Source organism: Oryctolagus cuniculus, chromosome 12 (genome assembly GCF_964237555.1).
Source record: "Oryctolagus cuniculus chromosome 12, mOryCun1.1, whole genome shotgun sequence".
NCBI classification, from domain to species: Eukaryota; Metazoa; Chordata; class Mammalia; order Lagomorpha; family Leporidae; genus Oryctolagus; species Oryctolagus cuniculus.
The window spans coordinates 101,073,994-101,093,370 of record NC_091443.1 but is presented as its reverse complement, the minus strand read 5'-3'; the positions used below and the strand labels follow the sequence as shown (position 1 = coordinate 101,093,370).

Sequence of the window (19,377 nt, the reverse complement as noted above, 5' to 3'; positions counted from 1 at the left end):
TCGAATTTCAACTGTTTTGTGCTTCCAACCCAACTTTCTGCTAACACACCTGGGAGGCAGCAGATGACGGAACAAGTGCTGGGTTCCTGCCACCCCCATGGGAGACCAGGCTGGAGTTCCTGGCTCCTGGCTTCAGCCTAGCCCGGCCCTGGCTGTTGTGGGCATTTAGGGTGTCTACCCAGTACACGGTATCTCTCTCTCTTTGCACACCTTTCATACTAATACATCTAAGAAAAAACAACTTGGTTTGGGGGCATGTGTTGTGGTACAGCAAGTTAAGCTGCTGCTGTCATGCCTGCATCCCATATTGAGTTCCAGATACTCTGTGCTTCCAAAGCAGCTTCCTGCTAACATGCCTGGAAGGCGGCAGACGGCCCGTGGACTTGAATTCCCTGGGTGTTGTGGCATTTGGGGAGTGAGTCAGGGGATGGAATATTTCTCTCTTTCTCCCCCCTCTGTTACTCTGCCTTTCAAATAGATAAATTACATCCCTTAAGTGGGTGTCTGAAAGAAAAATCCCTTAAGTGGGTATCTGACCAAACTCCTGCCGAAACCACGTAAATACACTTTTCTCAATGTCATTGAAAATCCATTCCATTTATCCAGCAGATTTTCTCTGAGAAGCTTAATTAAAAGTAAGAACATATGGAGCAGGCGCTGTGGCCTAGTGGGTAAAGCTGCCTCCTGGACTGCCGGCATCCCATACGGGCAGCAGTTCAAGTCCCGGCTGCTCCACTTCCAATCCAGCTCTCTGCTGTGGCCTGGGAAAGCAGTAGAGGATAGCCCGAGTCCTTGGGTCCCTGCACCCGCGTGGGAGAACCAGAAGAAAATTCACGCCCCTGGCTTCAGATCGGCCCAGCTCCGGCTGTTGCAGCCATTTGAGGACATACAAAATAGCCTCAGTGCAGGAAACTAATGAAAAAGTGTGAAGAGATGTAAAATATTTAATATTTGCCAATTAATCACAAATAAGAAAATAACATGAACAGTCTTCCAAAAGTTAATGGAAATACATGTTATGAAAAAGCTATGCATGAAAATCTATGCACCAAAATGAACTAGTCTTTGAATTCCACTTTTCATGAACTTTTTGAAGTACCCTCATATTTATTAAAACAGTTTAAACTCATTTCCTTTTGATATCACTGGCTACTTCCCAAATCATCGACAAAGAGTAAGATAACTTACAAAAATTCTAAAATATATAAAAAGTATACACGTACCTTTTACATAAAATACATATAAATTATGTACATATACATTGTACAGACTGTTTATAACAGTCTTCAAGAAAAAGCAAAAACAATACAAAACCTAAAGTAGTGATTGTAAAACTCTGCAGTACAGCACAATGAAATGGAACAAGGGTATCTTCTGAGAATTTACTAAGAGACAGAGGTGTATACCTATAACATATAAAGAACTCTTACACTCAAAAAATAAGACAACTAATACTCCAATTAGAGCAATGTACAGAGGATGTGAACAGATATTTCTCCAAAGAGAGGCAACTGGGCAATAAGCACATGAAGACGCTCGACACTGTTACCTGGCGGGGAAATGGAAATCAAAGCCACAGAAGGACAGCACTTGTCATCTCCAAGGATGGTGACAACCCGAAAGCCAGACAACAGACTACTGGCAAAGATGTGGAGAAGAATCCCAGGCCTTCACACACTGCCATGGGAGCATAGAAACGGGACAGCTGTGCTGGAGCCCAGTCCTGCAGTTCTTCAAAATGTCACACTCACAGTCACACCTGACACAGACTCCGCTCCTAGGTGTACAGCCCAAGAACTAGAAACCACACCCACAGGGAAACCTCAGCCGTGAAAGGGAATGAAATACCAAGAGAGGCGACAACACGGAGAAGCCCTGAAAACATCACGCTAGGGCTGCAAACTGTTATTCCATTCAGGTGGGATGTACGGAAGAGGCAAATCTATGGGACAGGAAGTAGTTGTTGGGGGCTGGGAGGATGAGAGTCGTGGTAGACACGAGATTTCTCTTACAGCAAGACAGAAACCTGGATTGGTCAGGTTTGTTTTTCTTTTCTTTTTCTAACCTTCCGCTATTCCTCACACCCTCACTTCCTAGACCCCTCTTATATCTACCTTTCCTCCATGTCCAAGGCCTCGCCTTGCGGAAGTCCTCCGCATCTCTCCTGGACCATCGCCCGCCTGTGGGGCAGCCCCCGGTCTTGCCCTTCACTAATGCACACGTCAGCCCAGGATGATCCTGCTGAAGCTCCCAGTGCACACCTTTCTGCTGTCTGGACAGAGCCAAGACATCCGCCAAGGTGTGCAAGGTCTCGCGTGGCCTGCCCTCCGTCAGCTCCCCCAGTTCAGGCTGGCACACCACTCCTCCAACCCCTCGGTGCTTCCTGGGGTCCCTGCCCGTGCCACTGCCAGATGCGCTCTCCCTTTTCCTCCGCCCAGAAACCTCCTGCAGTCCCTGATGACGCCCCCTAGGCCTTCACCTGAGTTGCCATGACCACCATACTGAAGTCCCCTCGAGGGCAAGCTCATCTTGGCACTCTGGGCATCCAGGGGGATGCGAAAGACAGTGGTGCACACAAAAGCCAGAGGAAGTCAACCAAAAACATCTCGATGCCAAAATTTGGTCAGAAATAATTGTCAGAAGTGAAAATGATAAAGCAGGAACTCCCAGGTGTAGTAAATCAGTTCCAGGAGACCTAACTGGGTCAAGGTAGAAGTTACAGATCAATGAGCTTTGCAGAGTTTTCTCCGCCACTTTGATCTTTTTCCTGAAATCAACCACTTCTTGTGCATATTTGACGCAATGGAGAAGACACAGGGTCACATCAGAGTCTTGTTGGGTTTGCTACGAGGCTGATCGCTTTTTCCATTCTTGGGTTTTTTCCTGTTTCTCACAAACTGACAAAAAGCAACCACAATGAAGACAGGGGAGCTCTTTTGAGTTGCACCTTAGACAGCCCCATTTATCAACAAAACCGAGAGCACTGCAAAGGTCCTGTAATTAGTAAATTGATTCTTGAATAGTACTTTAGTAAGCCAAACACGATGACTCTGTGAGCAATTCAAATTTATGCACCTTAAGAAATTAACAAAGTGTTAATATGCTAATCTCAAAACCTTTCCCTTAGAAGGTCCTCTTTAAATATCTAATTCTTTCCTGCTCTTCCTGTCCTCTACAAAGTGAGTAGTGTCTGTCCCCAACCTATCAGGCTGGCGCCCTGGCCTCTGAAGACCAAACCTCAGTCTGAGATGAGCTCTGGCCTAGGACAAGGACCAGCCCCTTGGGCAACACCAGGACAGTGAGCCAGACAGCACCCACCTGTAGCCCACCTTGCGGGCATAGTGCAGGCAATTCTCCTTTACGTGGGTCTGGAAGTAGGCAGAGCGACAGAGGACCCCACACTCCGGGCAGCAGTAGGGGGACTTGTGTGCATGAATCCGCTGATGGGCACAGAAACTGCACTGGTTGGGCAGCAGCATCTGGCACACCTGGCAAGTCTAGGAAAGAACACCAAGAAAGCAGATCACACAGGTGCTGCAGGCCCTGGCTCCTGTTCCAGGACACTGTCAGGACGGCCCCTCCCAACCACTGTCTCCTCCAACTCTCCAGTGACTCTATGATTTCCCCCCCGCCCCAACCCTCACTCAAGAGTGGCACTGGCGCGCAGGCAGGTGGTGCCTGCCAGACTCTACTTCCCCTCTTTACCTCCAGGGCTGCACACTTCCCCTTCCTCTGGCTTAGCAGAAGCCCAGCCCTGCCTCTCAAGGGCCACAGCACTTCCAACTCTAGGACCTCACTGCACTGCCAGACACCCCTGGGCCTCAGCAGTGACCTAGTGAGGGGGACCTGCCCGGTGCCTCTCATATGGGGACTCAAAACTTCCAGAATGGACCTGAGCCTCCCTGGGGGGCACTCAGAAAGCCCTGGCTCAGACCAAGTGGCTTGCCAGTTTCCATTCCCCCAACATGTTGGGCCCCCTCTGTGGGGCACAGTGAGCCATAGCTAAGTATACCACCGACCTCAGGCCAGGGCAGGTTACACAGCACTGATGCACAAATAGGCAGAGCCCAGAGAGCCCACAGTGGGACAGCAACAGACTGGGCCTGGATAGGCCCCTTCCAAGTTCTCAGTAAAGGGGGACACCTGCATACCCGCCCTGAGCTGGGGTCATATGAGTTGCTCAGAGGGACAGACTGTTAGGGGAGGACAGGCAAAGATTTCTGCCTGAATCAGCAAATTCCAGAATGTGGGGCCAAACAATCCAATTTTTTCAGTTAAGTAGCAGGGGGGAAAAAGGGCACAAAGAAAAAGGGAACTTACAGATGAAAAGAGTTTTAAGAGATATTTTCAACCAGTTGCAATATGCAGCCCGTATTCAGATCCTGATTCAAACAAGCCACGAGTAAAAAGAAATGAGATGATCCAGAGAAAACTGACCATTAAATTAAGGACAATATTAGGAAAATTGACATCAAAATCTGATCATAAGAAATTATAATTAATGTTTAGATGTAATACAATGTTTACATGTTTTGAAGAAAATCTGTTCATCTTTTTTTTTTTTTTTTAAGATTTTATTTCTTTATTTAAGAGGCAGAGATACAGAGAGAGGGAGAGACAGAGAAAGGTCTTCCATCACTCTCTAAATGGCTATAACAGCCAAAGCTGGGTCAATCTGAAACCAGGAGCCAGGAGCTTCTTCCAGGTCCCCCATATGGGTACAGGGGCCCACGTACTTGGGCCCCATCTTCTACTGCTTTCCTGGGCCATAAGCAGAGAGCTGGATCAGAAGAGGGGCAGCCAGGACACGAACTGGTACCCATGTCGGATGCCAGCGTGGCAGACAGAGGCTTAGCCTACTACACAGACCACAGCACCAGCCCAACCCCTTCATCTTGTAGAGCAGGGGTGGGGAGCGTCCACCTGAGGGCCGTGTGAGGCCCGCTAAATCTGGCCCTGCCAAGGCAACTGCGGGCAGGACTTGAAATTCAATAAATCCAAAGCCAGTTAATTTTTACATCAATAATTTGTATGGCCTGTGAATGAGGTTATAAATATCCAAATAAATGGACCTTGACAGAAAAAAAGGCTCTGCACCCCTGTTTTAGAGATACAGACTGAAATACTCACACATGGGGCTGCCGGGACTTGTTCAAAAATAATCCGCCCACCAGAGAAGAACAGAACAGAAACACTTGAAGCCAGACGGCCCACGGATGGCTCGCTAGCACAGGGGGTTCACTGTACTGACCTTTCCACTTTCACATACGCCTGGGACACTGCACAATAAAAAATTCTGGTTTTTCTTTTAAGTGTCTATTTTAGTTGCAGCATGTTATGTCTTGTGTAAGAGACACACACGCACGCATGCATGCACGCACACACACACATTGGGATAAATAAAAAATGAGTGCGGGCAGGAGGAGGGGTAGGGTGGGAAGAATCACTGTGTTTCTAAATTTGTATAATATGAAAGTATGAAGTTTGTATACATTAAATAAAAGGTTTAAGTTAAAAAAATGTTTTTTTATTTTTTATTTTTTTGACAGGCAGAGTGGACAGTGAGAGAGAGAGAGAAAGGTCTTCCTTTTTTCTGTTGGTTCACCCCCCAATGGCCGCTACGGCCGGCGCACCGCGCTGATCCACTGATCCAAAGCCAGGAGCCAGGTACTTCTCCTGGTCTCCCATGGGGTGCAGGGCCCAAGCACTTGGGCCATCCTCCACTGCACTCCTGGGCCACAGCAGAGAGCTGGCCTGGAAGAGGGGCAACCGGACAGATTCCGGCGCCCCGACCGGGACTAGAACCTGGTGTGCCGGTGCCACAGGCGGAGGATTAGTCTATTGAGCTATGGTGGCACAGGCCTAAAAAAGTTTTGAGAGCAACTCCATTCAATCATATCTCACATTATTTTGTAAAGCCATCCTTCTACTTGATAACTGAAGAAAGAAAAATTCACTCATGCATAACTAATTTGTAGTCATTTGTGGATTACTGGCAGAGCGTGTTATTTTATCAGTTTTTTCTTTTGTTCCTTTGATTTCCTGCCACTGATTATTAGCATGATTCTAACCCACCCCACTGCCTGATCTGGGCAATCACGGGTTCTGTAGCACAAGTCTGTCTTTACTATCTTCTAGCAGTTCTCCAAAGGGGGATGCTGGAGGTGGAGGGGGTCAAAACAACGAACTCAAGTGGGATTTGCTTCTCTTTCACTTAAGTAAATTATTGTATTTAAATGTGAAAAAAATTAAAAATGAGTAACAATGGTTACCTACGGAGGAAGGAAGATTCACTGAATGCACCTGTCATACTTGTAGCTATGAAAGTAAATACTACGAACAAAAGATCACCTAGAATTTGAAAACAGAGGGCCAGCATCATGGCTCAGTGGGTTAAGCCAGCACCTGCAAAGCCAGGATCCCCATGAGTGCCAGTCTGAGTCCCATTTGCTCCACTTCTGATCCAGCTCCCTGCTAATGCGCCCGGGAAAGCAGCTGAAGATGGCCCAAGTGCTTGGGCCCCTGTAGCACAAGTGGGAGACCCAGATGGAGCTTCTGGCTCCTGGTTTTGGCCTGACCCAGTCCTGGCCATTGTGGCCATCTGGAGAATGAACCAGCGGGTGGAAGGTATCTCTGTCTCTCCCTTTCTTTAACTGCCTTTCAAATAAATAAAAACAAATTTAAAAACAGGTCATCTAAATATATATCAAGTTGGTGACATAACTATATAGAAGAAAAAAAAATGATCCCCAGGGACTTACACACACACACACACACACACACACACACACCCTTAGTGGGCCAAGCTGAAACCAGGAGCCAGGAACTCCATCTGAGTCTCCCAGGTGGGTGGCAAGGACTCAGGTACTTGAGCCACCACCTGCTGCCTCCCAAGGTGTCCATTAGCAGAAAGTCAGAATCAGATACAAACTGGGACTCAAACCCAAGCACCCTGATGCTTATCTGTGCACCAAAATTGCTCACCCCTCAGTGTGATATATTGTAAGGGCAAAAAGAACTGGGAACACGCTAAACATCACACAGTTATCCTAATGTTAGGAACAATGTTGGATTTGAAATGTATGTGTATATGTATGCTTGTGTGTGTGTGTAAATATAACTTTGAAATACATGTACATAGTAGGAAAATCTTAGGAGCCAAGATTTTCAGTATAAAATCAGTTACATAAAAATTCTACCATCTTAAACTTGAGCATCAGAACAACTCAAGCATTTCCCAGCTCTGACCACTGAAAAGACCCAGAAACAAAGATAAGCCCAAGAGCAAGGAGCACACCTAGTGTCCAGACTGTGGCCTCCAAACACTTTTCCTCAACAAAAGAGCTGGCTCCCTGCAAAAGTGACTGATTGTAGGCTTAGCAAAGAAACAGGCCCAGTACCTCTCTTCCTGAGAATTACTGAGTTTTGTCAAAAAGACATGGGCACCAGCTTGAAGGGGCTCCCACTGAACAAAGATGTGATAAGCTGGGCATCAAAAAGAATGACAAATAACAAAAACACAGTGCGTTCATGATATGGTACGCTCAGTGTGCTCATCATAATACCAACACTAAAAATAGCAAAGGTGTCTTCATACCATTAGTCAGAGTTACAGAGAGAGAAAGAAAGGCAGAGAGAGAGAGAGGTCTTCCATCCACTGGTTCACTCCCCAATTGGCCACAATGGCTGGAGCTGCACCAATCTGAAGCCAGGAGCCAGGAGCTTCCTCCGGGTCATCCCACGCAAGGGCAGAGCCATCTTCTACTGCTTTCCCAGGCCACAGCAGAGAGCTGGATCAGAAGTGGAGCAGCCAGGACTTGAACCGGTGCCCGTGTGGGATACTGGCACTGCAGGCGGCAGCTCTACCTGCTATGCCACAGCGCTGGCCCCTAGGATGGCTACTATTAAATAAATAAATAAATAGTAAGTGCTAGTGAGGAGGAAAAGAAACGAATTCTTGTGCACTGCTGATGGAAAATAAAATAATTTCTATGAAAAACCGTATGGCGTTGGCTCAGAAAATTAATGACAGAATTACCACGTGAGAGCAGGCAGTTAAGTTGCCACTTGGGATGCCCACGTTCCTTATCAGAGCACATGGGCTTCAGTCTGAGTTCCACTCCTGATTCAAGATTCCTGATATAGCAGACTCTGGGAAATAGGTGATGGTTCAAGTGTTTGGGTGCCTGCAACCCCTGTGGGAGGGAGGCCTGGATGGAGTTCCCAGCTCTTTGCTTTGGCCTGACCCCCACCCCTTGGCTGTCACAGGCACTTGGGAAGTAAGTAGATGAGATACCTTACCCTCCAATCTTGCTCTGCCTTTCAAATTAAGTTTAAAAAAAAAAAGTGACTCAGCCACTTCTCAATATATACCCAAAACAACTGAAAGCAAGAGACCAAAGATATCTGTACACCTGTGTTCTTAGCATCATCCACAATAGCTAAACAGAGAAGCAAGCCAAGTATCCACCCACAGATGATGAACCGAGAAACAAAATGTGCAAACGTTGTACATACACATTATGGAATCTTCTCTAGTCTGAACAAGGAAGGAAGTCCTGACACCTGCTACAACGTGGATGGGAGCTTGTGGCATGAGATAAGGCAGTCACAACACCAGAGATGCTGTAGGATTATGTTTGCATAGTACCTGCAGTGGTCAGATTCAGAGAGACAGAAGGCAGAACGTGGCTGCCATGGGCTGCGGGGAGGAGAACGGGGCGGTCAGTGTTGAGCGGGCACAGGGTGCCAGCGGTACAAGATGAGAAGTGCTCTGAAGATGGCTGCACCACGGTGCGAATGCACAGGACACTGCTCAAGTGTGTACCGAGAAAGGGCTACAAAGGGAAACCTCAGGTCATGTGTATTTCACATCTGAGAACATCTTTTCAAATTGTCAGAGCATCAGCTCACTTCTCTGAAAACTGTTAAGTAAAGGAAACAAATGACTATTTGCCCCATTTTCCAACATAAACTATATTTCAGAGTAAGGTATTTTATATACAATTCTACCTAATAAATGAGAAATAATCAAATTAGAAACACACCCTTTCGGGGCTGGTGCTGTGTCACAGCGGGTAAAGCCGTCACCTACGGCACCAGCATCCCATGTGGGTGCTGGTTCCAGTCCCAGCTGCTCCACTTGCAATCCAGCTCCCTACTAATGTGCCTGGGAAAGCAGAGGAAGATGGCTCAGGTATTGGGTCCCTGCACCCACATAGGAGACCCAGAAGAAGCTCCTGGCTCAAAATCACCCAGCTGCAGCTACTGTGGCCATTTGGGGAGTGAACTAGCAGATGGAAGATCTCTCTCTGCCTCTCTGTAACTCTGCCTTTCAAATAAATAAATCTTTAAAAAAAAAAAAAAAAAAAGAAGAAAAGAAAAGAAAATTAAAGAAAAGAAACACACCTTTTTGCAACTCTTAGTGAAATTAGACCCGAGCAGTGACTACTGACTGATGGCTAGAATCACGAGGTAAAGGAAGAGACAAAGCATCACCACACATACTCACTGGTCAAGTTCAGAACACTGCAAGTAAGACAGCCAGGGACTCTAGCCTCCTGATATAACCTCAAAGAAAGACCACCACACCCTGCACCCCCAGCCAAACTGAACCTGAGTCCAGCCAAATCCTTATCAGAAAAACCATAGGATAGAAGGGAAACGACTTGTGTGAGGAATCAATCAGTGAAACCCGGAACTGTCCCCAATACTCCAGTGTATCCAGTTTCTTCAACAAGTCAACAGCAATGTGGAAAAGGGGGTCTGGGAGCCAGCGTTGTGGGGCAGTGGTTAGGTTGCTGCTTGTGGGGTACCAGTTTGAGTCCCAGTTTTTCTACGTCTGATCCAGCTCCCTGCTAATGTGCCTGAGAGAGCAGCAGATGACCCAAGTGTGTGGGCCCCTGCCGCCCCAGGGGGAGACCTGGATGAAGCTCTTGGCTCTTGGCTTCAATCTAACCCAGCCCTGGCTGTTGTGGCCACTTAGGGAGTGAACCAGCAGATGGAGATCTCTCTTCCACGCTCTCTAACTCTGCCTTTCAAACAATAAACATTTTAAAGGGATGGTCTGGAGGGGTCCAGTGGGAAGAGGTACTGTTCTGGACAGCAACTTAAGAGACATAAGAAACAAATGGAATGTGTGCCCTAAGTGTGGATACAGACTCAAATTGAACTCCACTGTAAAAAGACATTTTGACATAACTGGGATAATGCGAACATAGACTTGTATTAGGTGATATTAAGGAATTCTTCTTAACTTTTTTTTTTTTTTTTTTTTTGACAGGCAGAGTGGACAGTGAGAGAGAGAGAGACAGAGAGAAAGGTCTTCCTTTGCCGTTGGTTCACCCTACAGTGGCCACTGTGGCTGGTGCACTGCGGCCAGCGCACCACGCTGATCCGAAGCCAGGAGTCAGGTGCCCCTCCTGGTCTCCCATGTGGGTGCAGGGCCCAAGGACTTGGGCCATCCTCCACTGCACTCCCGGGCCACAGCAGAGAGCTGGCCTGGAAGAGGGGCAACCGGGACAGAATCCGGCCCCGACCGGGACTAGAACCCGGTGTGCCGGCGCCGCAAGGCGGAGGATTAGCCTAGTGAGCCGCAGCGTCGGCCTCTCTTAACTTTAATCTTGTTAGCTGTGATAATGACCATATAGTCAAATAAAAACTTTAACAACAAGAAAAATACAATCCATCTGTGCTGACATCCTGCCCCAGCAAAGTGGGGGAAATGCAAAGGAGAGAAGAAAGGCTTCAGTTGCCACAGGAGGACCGCACTCACTTCAGGGCAGGGTCCTGGGACGCAGACAGAAGGCCCACGCCCGCCGTCCCACCATCACTGCTCTGGAAAGGAACCCAGCCCCTGCCATGGACGCGTGGCCTGAAGTCTGGGCACTGTCACGGCGAAACCCAGGCCAACTGCCATCCAGACTGGCTTCTGACGCCACAGCTCGAGCCCCACAGTCCCCTGACACTCAGAGCTACACTCGGTGCAGGGTTCTGTGAGGGCCTGGCTCAGCGAGGAGCCTGGCGGCTTTCTCGGGCACTCTCCCTCCCTGGCTGGGGCGCGCTTGTCCGGCTCCACTTAGGCGAGAACAAAGGATGGAAAGAAAGGGCATCAGCCTGGGACCCCATACCCTGCCCTCTGCCCACTCAGATTTTAGAAGATGGAACACTGTGCCAAAGACACACGAGCCCAGGCCTTCCACTGCCAAGGGTCCTGGTCACGTGACTGAGAAAAAGTGCTCCTGGCCCAAGCCAAGCATGCTGGTCAAGCAGGAACACGGAGGCCCCAGGGGAATGGGCTGGGCCACAATCACTCTGAGGCATCCAAAGGAAAACACAAACTGAAAGGGAAAGAAGGTGAACTGAGCGGCCACAGAGGGGCTCCGCAGGCCTGTCAGGCTCTCCCTCCTGCCTCCTCCACAACTCCCCCAAGGCCAGCCTCACACCAGCGACTCCCTGCTCCTCAAACCCACTCTGCACCCCACAGGCCTCTGCCCCTTTGCCCTTCTCCAAACTCACCCTTGCAGGCCCAGCTTACATGTTACCTCTGCCTGGAGTCAGTGTGAATTAGCTCCTCTGTGGTACTGTGACGAGGTTCACAGCCTTTTGGGCAGTGGCCCTACCCTTGCTAAGCCACCATGCACTCCTGGAGGAAGGCGAGACTCCCTGGTGTTGGCACCCCCACTCAGCAGAGCACAGAGCCCCACACACACTGGGCACTGGGAAAATGTGTGCAAAGCCCAATGGCCACCAGTATGCGCCTAGGCCCGTGGCTGGACCAGAGTAAAAACTGCTGTCTTGCTTTCCCCACAGGGCTCTGTGGCCCTGGCTACAGAGAGGGGTGGGCTTGGCTGCATGGTGAGGAAAACCAAAGACCCCTGCCCAGAAAACAGATCCTCCTCCCCCTCCGCTGGCGCTGTGACATAGCGGGTAAAGCCTCAACCTACAGCACCCACATCCCATATGGGCAACAGTTCGAGTCCCAGCTGTTCTACTTCACATCCAGCTCCCTGCTAATGAGCTTGGGAAAAGCAGTGGAAGATGGCCCAAGTGCTTGGGCCACTGCACCCATGTGGAAGACCCAGATGAATCTCCTGGCTCTGGCCTGGCCCAGCTCTGGCTGTTGCAACCACTTGGAGAGTGAACCAGCAGATGGAAGATCACTCTCTCTGTCTCTCCCTCTCTCTGTGTGTAACTCTCTTTCAAATAAATAAAATAAACCTTTAATAATAATAATAATAATAATAATAAAAGCCCCCCTCAAGCTTAACCAAGTGTCAGACAAGCAGCATGATCCACCTGCTTGCCTGGGGCAGCGAGAACACAGAGGGAAGGAGGCCTGCAAGGCCTCCACTGGGACCCCCAGGTCCTGCTGCTGGCCCTGCTGCACCTTCCCCAGAGGGACTCTGCAAAAACAGCTGCATCCACAGCAGGGAAGACAGGATCTCACCAAGGGCACGATTCCTAGAGAACAGACAGGCACAGGGGCAGGGGCTCACCCATCTGGGCTGCCAGAGACCCGAGGACTGTCCCCTAGAGGCCTACCCAAGCCCCACACTGCACCCTGACAGCCCCTGGAGGAGGAGCTGAGCGACTGTGGGTATGTCTGTAAACACGCTTGGCCCAGGGTCTGCCTCAGCTGCGGGCAGGACGCCCTTTCCAGCACACACCAAGCATTCCTGATTCAGGCAGGTCACTAACCGCGGAGCCAGACATCCTCTCCTCAGACTCTTCCACTGCCCCCACGTCAATGACCACTTCTCTCTGTGCCCAAGCATGGCAGGGCCCCTTCCCATCGCGGGGAGGGTCTGCTTACCAGCCCCTCGGCTTCTTCTGTCCTCTGGAAATGTGCAGCCAAGACCATGTAGTCTCGCATCTGCTTGTGACATTCAGGACACTTGATTCCGTACCGGATGAGCCTCACGGGGTCTGGGTAGAGTGGCAAGGCTGGAGGAGGGGGGCTGGCACCGCCAGCAGGGAGGCCAGGCTTAGGGGAGGGAGCGGGGGCCGGGGCTGCTGGTGCTGTGGCGTTTGCAGGGGGCGACACGAACATCTGGTCGGCGGAGATGGGCTTCACGAGCAGCTGAGAGCACTGCATGACCAAGCCCTTGCTCTTGTGGTCGCGGGCGTGCCGCAGCAGGCTGCACTTGTTGAAGAAGAGCAGCGTCTTGGAGCACAGCGTGCACAGCACCTCGATGTGGACGCTCCGCCGGCCGTAGTGCTGGCTCAGGCTCTTCTCTAAGGCAAACGCATCCCCACACTCCAGGCAGCAGTACCCACTGGCCGGCACGTGGATCCTGCTGTCTGCAGGGGGGCTGAGATTTGGCGCGTAGAGGGGCACGGGGTTGGAGCTGTGGAGGACCCTGTTGAAGACCTCCACCACGAGTGGGGCAGCCTTTTTCACCTGGTGGACCAGGGGCACCGACATCTGCGTGAGCTGCGTCTGGTTCCGTCTCTGTGCCGAGGATTTGGCTGTCACGGATGCGGCAACGCTGTGGGGGACCAGGTTCAGGTTGGCCAGGTGCACGGCTTTGGGCAGGAGGTTGGCTGGGCCCAGGGCAGATGCCTGCAGCGCTGTGCTCTGTTGCTTCTTGCCCAGCTGTGAGCCCACGGCAGCCCCCTTAGGGACCCGGGGCCCAGAGCAGGGAGATGAAGAGTCACTGGCCTTTGTCATGCTCTCGTCCCCTTTCTTGTCACCCTGGGGGCTCCCTGAATTTGTGCCAGGCTCAGGAAAGTGCTCCTCCACAGGCAGGGCCGTGACTTCATCCCCTGGCACCTCGCTTGGGGCCTCAGCAACAGTGCTTCCTAGAGGTGACCCAACGGGGGACTTACTTGGATCATCGGGGTCTGGCAGGATCCTCGTGACGGTCCGTTTGATTTCCCCCGAGGATGTCTTAATGGTTTTGATCCTGACTTTGGGAATTGCTGGTGGGGAGCTGGCAGCCACGGAGGGGGAGCCTTTGCTGCTGCTGTCACTGCAAATGCTCCGAGGGCTGTCTGATGGCTTGACGCTTTTCCTAGTGGCCTCCAGAGGGCTTCGGGGACTCTTTGGTGACTTGGGCATTTTGGGGCTGCCTTTGGGACCCTCTTTAGTAGGCCCTGAGGAATCCTTTGTGTGGCCAGGCGAATCCTCCTTGGTGACACTGGCCACTCTTTTGGCCTGCAGGGCCACCAAGGCTGCAACACAAGAGGACAGCTTGGAATGAGCCGGCTTGAGACGCTGCCTGGGGGGCACTGAGGAGCATGACCCAAGCTCTGGGGCAAGCCGCTTAGGCTCTGTAATGCTGTTGCTAGGGTGGCTGGTGAACTCCAAAGCTTCCCCGAAGAATCGCCGGGCATCCAGCTCTTTGTGAGGATCCACTGCCTTCTGCTCACCTCTATCCTGCTCCTGCTGGGATCCCAAGGACAGGGGTTCTGGCTTGGGTTCTTTCTTACAAAAGTGATCGAACATATGCAACTCCGGGACTGGAAACTTGGCCAGAGCCTCCAGGACTGGGCCCCCCACAGCCCCGCACCCAGGAGGTGGTGAGAAGTAACTGTCAGAGTGCTTGGGCTTTGTCCCAAACCCGTTATCTTTGATGGGGTCCTCAGGCTCTGGGCTGGAGATTGGACTAAACTGGTTGAAGGTGGGCAATGGCTCTGACTTGGAGGGCTCCAGCTTGCCAGGAAAACTCCTGGCACTGCCTCCATTCATGAAAGTGGACTCAAACTTCCCGCAGTTGTGGGAGTCGGGAGGCAGGTCTGAGCCCCGGAACCCATTGTGCAGGAGGCTGGGGGCAATGGGGTCTTTCTCCGCTTCAAACGACTCCTGGCGGCTGGTGTTCTTGACAATGACACTCACGGCCGGCACGTCTGGGGCTGATCCCGAGTGAGACAAGGACAGACTCTCATCCATACACATGCCTGGGGCTTTAAGAGGACTCTCATTCTCCTCGCTGGGTGTGTGGATGGCCTCCTTGGCATCAAGGCTGGTGGGGTCTGGGATGTCAAAGGCAGCCAGAAGATCATCAAAATCTGGGGTTTTCATATCCCCCATGGCTGCACAGTGGCAAGGGCTGTAACAGAAACAGAGAACAGACCTGTGACCACTGGGACACTCTGGGCTCCGTCTTTAACCATGCTCATCTCACACCATTACAGCACCATATACGTCAGACACCCCCATGCAGGGCCCCACACACTATGACAGGAAGTCCCATACCTGAGTTTTACCCCAGCAGATTTCTAAAACATAGATGGATACACCTGACGCAGCGGTTTAAGTCAGGGATTGGGATGCCCACATCCCATGTTGGAGTGTCTGGTCAAGTCCTGGCTATCTGCACTTCCAATCATCTTCCTGCTAATGTGCCTGGGAGGCAGCGGAGGAGGCCCAAGTACTTGGGTTCTGCCACCCACATGGGAGAACCAGATGCAGTTCCTGGCTCCTGGATTCACCCTGGCCCAGCCCTGGCTATTGCAGGCATTTAGAGAGTGAACTAGTAGGTGAAAAATATCCCTCTCTGGCATAAAAAATGAAAATAAATTTTAAAACTTTAAATATACAGGGCCAGCACTGTGCCATAGTATGCTAAGCCTCTGCCTGGAGCGCCAGCATCCTCTATGGGTGCCAGTTCAAGTCCTGGCTGCTCCTCTTCCGATTCAGCTCTCTAATGCACCTGGGAAAGCAGTGGAAGATGGCCCAGGTGCTTGGGCCCTTGCACCCACATGGAAGACCCAGAAGAAGTTCCTGTTCCTGGCTTTGAATTGGCCCAGCCCCAGCCATTGCGGCCATTTGGGGAGTGAACCAGCGGATGGAAGACCTCTCTCTCTGTCTGCAACTCTGCCTCTCAAAGAAATAAGTAAGTCTTTAAAATTTTTTTAAATGCTGTATATATAGGTAGGGGGAAACATGGGAGGAAAATGCATATGTAAGCCGACGTCGCGGCTCACTAGGCTAATCTTCCGCCTTGCGGCGCCGGCACACCGGGTTCTAGTCCCGGTCAGGGCGCCAGATTCTGTCCCGGTTGCCCCTCTTCCAGGCCAGCTCTCTGCTGTGGCCCGGAAGTGCAGTGGAGGATGGCCCAAGTGCTTGGGCCCTGCACCCCATGGGAGACCAGGAGAAGCACCTGGCTCCTGCCATCGGATCAGTGTGGTGCGCCGGCCGCAGCACGCCAGCCGTGGCGGCCATTGTAGGGTGAACCAACGGCAAAAGGAAGACCTTTCTCTCTGTCTCTCTCTCTGTCTATTCTGCCTGTCAATAAATAAATAAATAAATGAAAATGCATATGTAGTGACAAGCATGAGTAGCAGGTCTTAAACCTCAATACCTGGAAACCCCAGGCTGCTGCACAGTCAGAAAGAGAGTGTACTCCCAGTATGCTCTCCTGATCTCTCAGGGAACATCACTCACCCTTGATCCTGTACACTGGAGAACCGCCCATCACTCCGTCTTTTTATTTATTTATTTTTTTTTTTTCTAATCACCGCGCTGATCCGATGGCAGGAGCCAGGAGCCAGGTGCTTTTCCTGGTCTCCCATGGGGTGCAGGGCCCAAGCACCTGGGCCATCCTCCACTGCACTCCCTGGCCACAGCAGAGAGCTGGCCTGGAAGAGGGGCAACCGGGACAGAATCCGGCGCCCCGACCGGGACTAGAACCCGGTGTGCCTGCGCCGCTAGGCAGAGGATTAGCCTAGTGAGCCACGGCGCCGGCCTATTTATTTTTAAGAATTGTTCAGCTCTTCTTTCCTTTAGAAAACTTCTGATTCATATGTGATACATGACTACAACTTCCTTTGCCAATTTACTCCCAGTAAGTAATCACCATCTTTATAACATTTTCTTTTTTTTTTTTTTTTTGGGGGGGGGGGAGTGTTGGGAGTCACAGAAATTCAATCAAAACCAAAACAATTTGCTACTGCCAGAATCTGTCCACCTCATGAATAAACTCTAGAAAATCATATCATTCCCTAGGTAGTTTTGCCCTCTATGCAACAGATGTACTTCATTCCTTATTTCTCACCCTAAAATTGTTACTGATTGGTGAATTAAACCTAAGGAACAGGGTGATTCGCAAGGTACTGTACAGGTACCAAAGCAGTCAGGGGACAGTTCCAGGGAAGCCTGAGCTGTTTTAACTTAACATACAAACAGAAACCTACATTCTATACACACAAACAGAAACCTGCACTCTATACACACACACAGAAGCCTGCATTCTACTTTAACTTAATACTCCCGGTTCCCTTATGATCTGGGGAAGCAGAGTTACAGAGCTATTGTGACAGAGGAAACCTAAGGCCAAAGGGCAGCTGCACAAGGTCAGGTAAGTGGCAAACCCCTGGGTCCAGGCACCCATTTCACAAATTCATCCAAGAACAGAACTTCTCAAAAGTTATATGCAAAACTGTAATGCTACAGCATCATTAAAGCATCACTAAAGAGAAACATGGGCCAGCACTGCGGTGTAGCAGGCAGAGCCGCTGTCTGCAGCGCCGGAATCCCATATGGCTGCCATTTTGGGTCCCAGCTGCTCCATTTCCAATCCAGCTCCCTGCTAACGTGCCGGGGGGGGGGGGGGGGGGGGGGCAGCAGAGGATGGCCCAGGTCCTTGGGCCCCTGCACCCATGTGGGAGGCCCAGAAGAAGCTCCTGGCTCCTGGCTCCTGGCTTCAGATCAGCCCAGCTCCAGCCATTGCAGCCACCTGGGGAGTGACCCAGCAGATGGAAGATCTCATGCTAGCTTGCTCTCTCTCTGTACCTCTTTCAAATAAATAAAGAGGAGCATACACACGGAAAGAATCTAAATGGCCAAGAACAGGGAATGGTTAAATACCTAATGAGCTATTATGCTGTCAATAAAAACTGTAATTGTGAAATATACTCATTGGGCACATGGAACATGGAGCTCTGCTTAAAAGTTGAGTTTAAAAAATCTGGCCGGCGCCGCGGCTCACTAGGCTAATCCTCTGCCTAGCGGCGCCGGCACACCGGGTTCTAGTCCCGGTTGGGGCGCCGGATTCTGTCCCGGTTGCCCCTCTTCCAGGCCAGCCCTCTGCTGTGGCCAGGGAGTGCAGTGGAGGATGGCCCAGGTGCTTGGGCCCTGCACCCCATGGGAGACCAGGAGAAGCACCTGGCTCCTGGCTCCTGCCACCGGATCAGCGCGGTGCGCCGGCCGCAGCGCGCCGGCCGCGGCGGCCATTGGAGGGTGAACCAACGGCAAAAGGAAGACCTTTCTCTCTGTCTCTCTCTCTCACTGTCCACTCTGCCTGTCAAAAACAAAACAAAACAAAAAAATCTAATATATGCATTTGAGCCAAGGAAAAGGAAAAACAATTGTGCATGGTGATGGGATGACTGGTAGTTATCTTTTTTCCAAAGTTTTTGGGCTGACAGATTGACGTTATAGTTTTCTCAAAATGCATATTTATCTATTTTCATCCATTTGAAAGGCAGGAAAAAAGGAAAGAGTCATCTTCTACCTGCTGGTTTACTCTCCAAATGTCTACAACAGCAGGTCTGTGCCAGGCCAAAGCTAGGAGCCTGGAACCCCATGCTGATCTCCCACATGGGTGGCAGGGGCCCAAGCATCTGGGCCATCCTCTGTTGCCTCCCAGGATGTGTTAGAAGGGAGCTGGATCAGAAGCGGAGCAGCTGGTACTCCAACTGAACAAATGATTGTCTCCTGCATTGAGAAGTGTTGAAACCCACAAACAGGAGGAGTCTCCTGAGATCAGCGCAAGCGCTGGGCAGCCTGATGCCAATAGATCGCTGTAAGGAAACACCTGCATGATGCTCACTTTGTACACTTATCCCCTTCCCTCCCTCCCCTCTTTCCACCTAGAGAGAAGGACAGAGGAGATTGGTCCCTTGAGGAGGTAGGAAAATTGTGTAAGAGAGGGGAGATGGAGGTAGTGTGTGCGAGGAGGAGCTGGGAGCCTGCTGCTGCCTCACAAAGTGGTCGGAGCTTGCAGCAGAGATATGATGTTAGATGAAAGTAATGCTGTCCTCATGGAGAAATCTCTGGGATGGCTGAGCACGGTCACAGGTGAAGTGAGTACACTGTGAATGGTGTGGCAGTTCAACAGCCGCAGCAGGAATAACCTTTCTTACGATTGCAACACCAAAGCCAGCAGCAGGAATAACCTTTCTTAACAACTGTAAACACCAAAGCTGAAGCTTTTGAAAGCCAAAGATCAGGACCTGTTTCTATTTAGTCCTGGTGAGGAAAATAAAAGACAACAGCCATCCGTAACAGTGGACAAGGCATGTACCATGTATGTTATTGTATTCCTTTGAACCTTGCTCTAAAGTATCACAGTTTACAAGGAGATGACAGGAATTAATGAAAATACCCTTTTATAAAAACAAAAGAAAATATTCAAAAAAAGAAAAAGAAGA

At 50.5% G+C, this 19,377-nt stretch overlaps 1 protein-coding gene across 3 annotated transcripts in view; it reads right to left on the bottom strand.

The window, feature by feature from the left end:
- The window catches only part of ZNF592 (zinc finger protein 592), a 55,407-nt gene that overhangs the window by 5,917 nt on the left and 30,113 nt on the right, over positions 1-19,377 (bottom strand). For all 3 annotated transcript variants that reach the window (XM_051834234.2, XM_070054559.1, XM_070054558.1), the window contains 2 exons: positions 12,815-15,053; positions 3,319-3,497 (listed from right to left, as the gene is read on the bottom strand). In XM_051834234.2, the coding sequence (XP_051690194.2) occupies positions 3,319-3,497; positions 12,815-15,034 (2,399 nt within the window). In that variant the 5' untranslated portion in view covers positions 15,035-15,053. The remainder of the gene's footprint in view (positions 1-3,318; positions 3,498-12,814; positions 15,054-19,377) is intronic.